Raw genomic sequence first — 2,451 nt, forward strand, 5'->3', positions numbered from 1 at the left:
CTAAAACCCCATACTCAGTTTACTACTTGTCCTGGCTGTCAAACTTCTCAATGCATCTGAAAATTCAGTTTTCTGGGTCACATCTTAAAGGCTCTGATTTGGTAGATCTGTATAAAGTATAATTTAAAAAAAAGCAAATGAACAAAACACTCTGGGACCTCCCTGGTGGCACAGGGGGTTAAGTCTCAGCACTTGAAGCTATCAGCAGCCACTGCAGCACAAGTTCCATCCCCAGTCAGTGAGGTGACCCACAAGGCACAAGCAGCCCTCCCCTGTCCCACCACTGCTCCCCTCAGCAGTGTATCTCAGTGCATCTCCCTGTTTTGCTCCCCACTCTGTCTCTGGTAAATCCTCTCAAAACCACCCCCAGCCCCCCAATCCCCCTGTACCTCCGGGCCTACACCTCAGTTCTTGTATGCATAATAAAGACAAATCTTTACAACAAAAAAACAACAACAAAAAGATACATATCTTTTCAGGTTTGCTTGGGGTATTTGTTGTATAGGAAACATGCATGAAAGCAATGGAACACTAGTAAGCAATCAAAAAATATCAACTCTTGCCATTTTGGCAGCATGGAGGGAGCTAGAAGGGTTATGCTGAGTGAAATAAGTCAGAAGGAAAAAGATAAACATCAGATGGTTTCATTTATATGCAGTATGTTGAGAAACCGAACACTAGAAGCTGAACACTGATCTGAGGCACACAGCAGGGCAGAGGGAGGAAGAGGGTGAAAACAGGGGAGGGAAGAGCACAGGAACATGGTGCTGGCTCACAGGTGTTATGGTGGTGGGAGAACTCCCTAGACTACACCTAGGGGGAAGAGTCAAATACTGTGCAAAAATTAACAATGATGGAAGAAAATAAATTTATTTTAAAAAAAGGAAATATGTATGTATGTGAAATGCTGGAAACAAGAAAAATAAACGTCTAAGTGCACTGTAATTTAATGTCTAAGCACAATTTCTGTGCAGGGAACAAACACTTGGGTATTCTAAGCTCTAACAGCTTAGGACATAGGAAGGAAATGAAAATACCACATCTCTTGCTTTGTGACTTTTCACATAGTGAGTAGATCATTTTTAGCTTTTCTGCATTTCTGTTTAATTAACATTTTTTTAAAAGCATAAGATATTCCTTCCAAAACAAGTTAACAGGAAATTGTGGAAAATCAATAAGGAAAAAAAAAAAATCGAGAAGATAAATGGGTTCATACATACAGCATTTTTAGCTTAAACAACTTTTTTTTTTTACCTGTTTCTACTTGGTTTTGCTTTCCAGCATCCAAAACCCTTGAATTCATCTAAGGGATAAATCTATTGCCTGTGACTTCTAGGACTTTGAGACAATGTTCTATAACTTATTTCTAGGCCTCCCTTCCCTCCCAGAGGATGCAGGCAAGAAGAAATAGATGACTCTACAGTAAATTTTCTGTAGAGTAAAAGTCAGCAATTGTTTAAGATTTGGAAGAAATTATGAATGAGAATGAAGGCACAGATTCAATATACTTCAATCCAAAAAAGGGGGGACTTTTAAATATATACTCCATAAAAGCAGTAGTAGTGACATCATTTGCATTTCCTGAAAGTTAAACCTGGAAATAATTTTTGCTGAAAATAATGTGCATGTAGACTTTACATTAATTGATATAATAGTGACACTATAATCATTGTTAAGAAATCTAATGAAAAATCATTTTACTTGCTTTTGGTATCTGGCAGGTTGCCACATGCATCTTAGTGAAAACAATCGTAACTGGCTAATCAGATAATGCTGAATTTTAATTAATGTTTACCAGAGAAAAGAGTTCACTGAATTCTAAGTTGGAATTGAGGAGTGAAGAGAACCGGATTAATCCACTTGGTACATATACAGATAACTATGACTTTGACAGGTCCAGTATTTTTTGATACATTGCCTTTAGTGGAGGGAAATAAGCTACTTACAGATGCACAAGACTATGAGAAAGAAGAGGTATGTGACCAGTTCCCGCAACACACTTTGAAGGTATTTCTCCCGATTAGTGCTGCTTTCCTGCATGAGTCTTGTTCCCCAGAGACCTTGGAAATAAAAGTGGAAAAGGGAGTCACTCTTTTAGCAATCTCACGAATGGTAAAAAGACAACACATAATAATACAACCTCTGAGGGAGACTGTCCCATTTTTTTTTTTTAAAGCACACTCTGAATGCAATTAAGAAATTGTTTTAGCAGGAATTCCTTTTTTAAAGAATACAGTGGGCTCTACTCCCCCCCGCAAATGTGCAAAACACAGGGTGATTATGGACCATTGTCTAAATCCCCAATCTCAATAGAAAAGTCTTGGTAAAAATTGAGAGATGCCAGGAAATGAGACCAGCCCAAAGGAGATTAAATGACTGCGTAGACACATCAGCTCCTCCTACAGGACACAACTGTCATTACTCTACTCCTGAACCCAATGAAGTACATTA

The 2,451-nt window shown here is 38.4% G+C and overlaps 1 protein-coding gene across 1 annotated transcript in view; it reads right to left on the reverse strand.

The window, feature by feature from the left end:
- PKD2 (polycystic kidney disease 2 (autosomal dominant)) overlaps positions 1-2,107 on the reverse strand; it is a 43,231-nt gene extending 41,124 nt beyond the window's left edge. The window contains exon 1 of the mRNA XM_012724252.1: positions 1,947-2,107. Within this exon, the coding sequence (XP_012579706.1) occupies positions 1,947-2,040 (94 nt within the window). The 5' untranslated portion in view covers positions 2,041-2,107. The remainder of the gene's footprint in view (positions 1-1,946) is intronic.
- Between the last annotated feature and the right edge of the window lie 344 nt (positions 2,108-2,451).

This window comes from Condylura cristata, unplaced genomic scaffold, assembly GCF_000260355.1.
Source record: "Condylura cristata isolate star-nosed mole 26May11 unplaced genomic scaffold, ConCri1.0 scaffold00012, whole genome shotgun sequence".
NCBI classification, from domain to species: domain Eukaryota; kingdom Metazoa; phylum Chordata; class Mammalia; order Eulipotyphla; family Talpidae; genus Condylura; species Condylura cristata.